Source organism: Aplysia californica, unplaced genomic scaffold, assembly GCF_000002075.1.
Source record: "Aplysia californica isolate F4 #8 unplaced genomic scaffold, AplCal3.0 scaffold00521, whole genome shotgun sequence".
In the NCBI taxonomy this organism is placed as follows: Eukaryota; Metazoa; Mollusca; class Gastropoda; order Aplysiida; family Aplysiidae; genus Aplysia; species Aplysia californica.
The window spans coordinates 573,541-576,091 of NW_004797791.1; the positions used below are offsets into that span (position 1 = coordinate 573,541).

At 40.3% G+C, this 2,551-nt stretch overlaps 1 protein-coding gene across 1 annotated transcript in view; it reads right to left on the reverse strand.

The window, feature by feature from the left end:
- LOC101863607 overlaps window positions 1-2,551 on the reverse strand; it is a gene marked incomplete at its 5' end in the record, with an annotated part of 42,266 nt that overhangs the window by 31,757 nt on the left and 7,958 nt on the right. Inside the window, 1 exon segment of the mRNA XM_035971850.1 lies at window positions 1,121-1,289. Within this exon segment, the coding sequence (XP_035827743.1) occupies window positions 1,121-1,289 (169 nt within the window).

Consider the following 2,551-nt stretch of genomic DNA (forward strand, 5'->3'; position numbering starts at 1 on the left):
TGCCTGTGTCAAAACGTGTCTCTGTATTGAACTGCCTGTGTCAAAACGTGTCTCTGTATTGAACTGCCTGTGTCAAAACGTGTCTCTGTATTGAACAGCTAAGAAATGTAGCCACAGTAGACGTACTACCTTTGAAGAAATTTCTTACAGCACTTTATCTGCTCTCCCAATATACAGGTGTTTCCACAATTGCTGTTGTTGTCGTTTTTGTTGCTGCTGCTGTTGCTGTTGTTGTTGTTGTTGCTGTTGTTGTTTTTGCTGTTGGTGGTGATGCTACTATTGTTATTACTGCTGTTGTTGTTATTATTGCTGTTGTTGCTGAATGCAGTGTGAATAAAATATCATATAACATCATTCCAACAAACTTCAAATTGCTTGCTTCGTGTTAATTTCAAATTGTACAAAAAGTAAGTCGCATCTCTTTTGTAATCTTTTCAAGAACAGAAGTCAGCTTGGACACTTTTCTCAGAATGACAAAAAGTCTTCTTCTACTCACCATGTTCTTTCTCTGGGGTCAAGGAAATATGTAATACTTGTTTTATCTTCTGACGGTCTGACCGGTTATCACCCACTTAAAAGTATTAACGACAGGAAAGTTTAGGACTGTTAATACTTGCGAGAGTTTACAACTTGTGGTATTTTGTCAGTTGTGAAAGTTGTGAAAGTTGTGAAAGTTGTGAGGTAAAGTACTTAAGAGCAAGAATACCCTTTACCAGGTCAATGAAAGGTGAGAAAATTATGTGTAAACGAAATAAATACATACGGTTCAATGTTTGAAGTGTAAATAATACACATGTTTTAAACTGGACCAGCAATAAATTATTATTTTCTGGTTATTTAACGTTTGCGACAGGGAAGGGAATTTTGTTTTTAAAAAATCTATATAAGGAAAAATACAACACCAAACAGTGAATAGAATACGTGAAAGGGAAAAATATATAAACAACACATTTGTGGGGCACAGTGCATTCAAAGAAATCGTGCAAAAAAGGGAGATGTTTTCAATATGTTCTTACGCTAGTTCTATAGACTCCCATAACATCTATAGCTTGACACATACGCTTTACAGAGAGACACAGTTTGACACATACACTTTACAGATAACCCTTAGGCAACTCACCGACAGGGCTTTCACCTTGACATCGTCTGGCAGCTTTTTCTCTGTCACAACCGACAGTTTCTTTTCATTATCTTTGTCTCGCTGTTTTTTGGAGCGTCGCTTTTTCTTTCGTGGTTTGGGCTCCGGAGCTTTCATTTCCGGTTCCGATTCGCTATCACTGTCGCTGGAACTGATGGCGAGAAAAGGGAAAACCCGGTAATACATTTTGGTGAATCATCTTCATAGGGGAAGAAACAAACACTGAAAAAGATCACGTGGATTTTCACCCCGGGCCATGCTGGAGTCAAGGGCAATGAGCGGGCTGATGATCTCGCTGGGAAAGCAAAACCAGAAGGGAAGCTGTGCCCTGACACACATGAAATTGTACGTTCAGTCAGGGAAACACGAGAAAAAGAACAAGAAGGGTTGGAATACCATCATCTTGAGCGACTTCGTGAGCTTGAAATTGGATGGGACGCCTGCAGAAGTTCAAGACTGAGTGGGAGGAGCAGAAGGCTATGGAATCAACCATTGCTTAGAACTGTCAGCATATACACACTTCGAGATGTGCTTCTTCAGGGGACGGAGCGCTTATGGGGATGTCCCTTGTGCAGTGATGTCGGCCCTTCACACAAGTAAACAAGTATCTTCATAGGTAACTGTATTTAGTCGTTTTTAAGGAAACAAGGGCTAACCCAGATTTCGAGGGTTTCCAAAAATCTTGACCTACACCAAAAGTGGGCATTGCCCTACCTACAGAAGAAGTTTGGTTTCAATGGTGAGTATGTTTGTTTGGTTATAGAGAAAACTCTCCTTGTCTTTTAAAGAAATTGACCAAGGGGCAAAAACTTTACTTTCGATTTTCTCAAAACAGCATTTTTCGGGATAGCCCCCCTTGTGCTTAAAAGTGGCCATCTTCTCTTGTCATGAAGATAGAGGGGAAACCCTGACGGTAAACAAGACCACCGGTATATTGACATCACGAGAGAATCAGCCGCTCGTAGAATTCTTGAGTTGTTTGTGTCATCTTGACACTTCTTTTTTTTTCTTTTTTTTTGATGGAAGAAATACTCTGGTACCTTGAATAGAAGTTTAGATATTTGCGATTAAAAGAGGTGGCGGTTGACTGGTATTGGTATCAAAGGTAAAGTTAGTCAAAGTTTGGTGACAAAATTTAAACTTCTGATGTCCTAGGAAATTGCAAAGTCACATGTTTTCTTGCTTTGATCAACACTTTAAGAAAATGGACATAACAGGTGTCGTTGAGCCAAAAACGTCGATCACAATTGCCCCACAGGTGGACACATTACGAAGTCTTGGATCTTCTTGTTTTGACCAGTGCCTCATCTCACTGCCATGTCCCCTACATGTTGTTGTAGTCAGAACGATGAGGCCCCGGATGTCACACACACACACACACACACACACACACACACACACACACACACACAG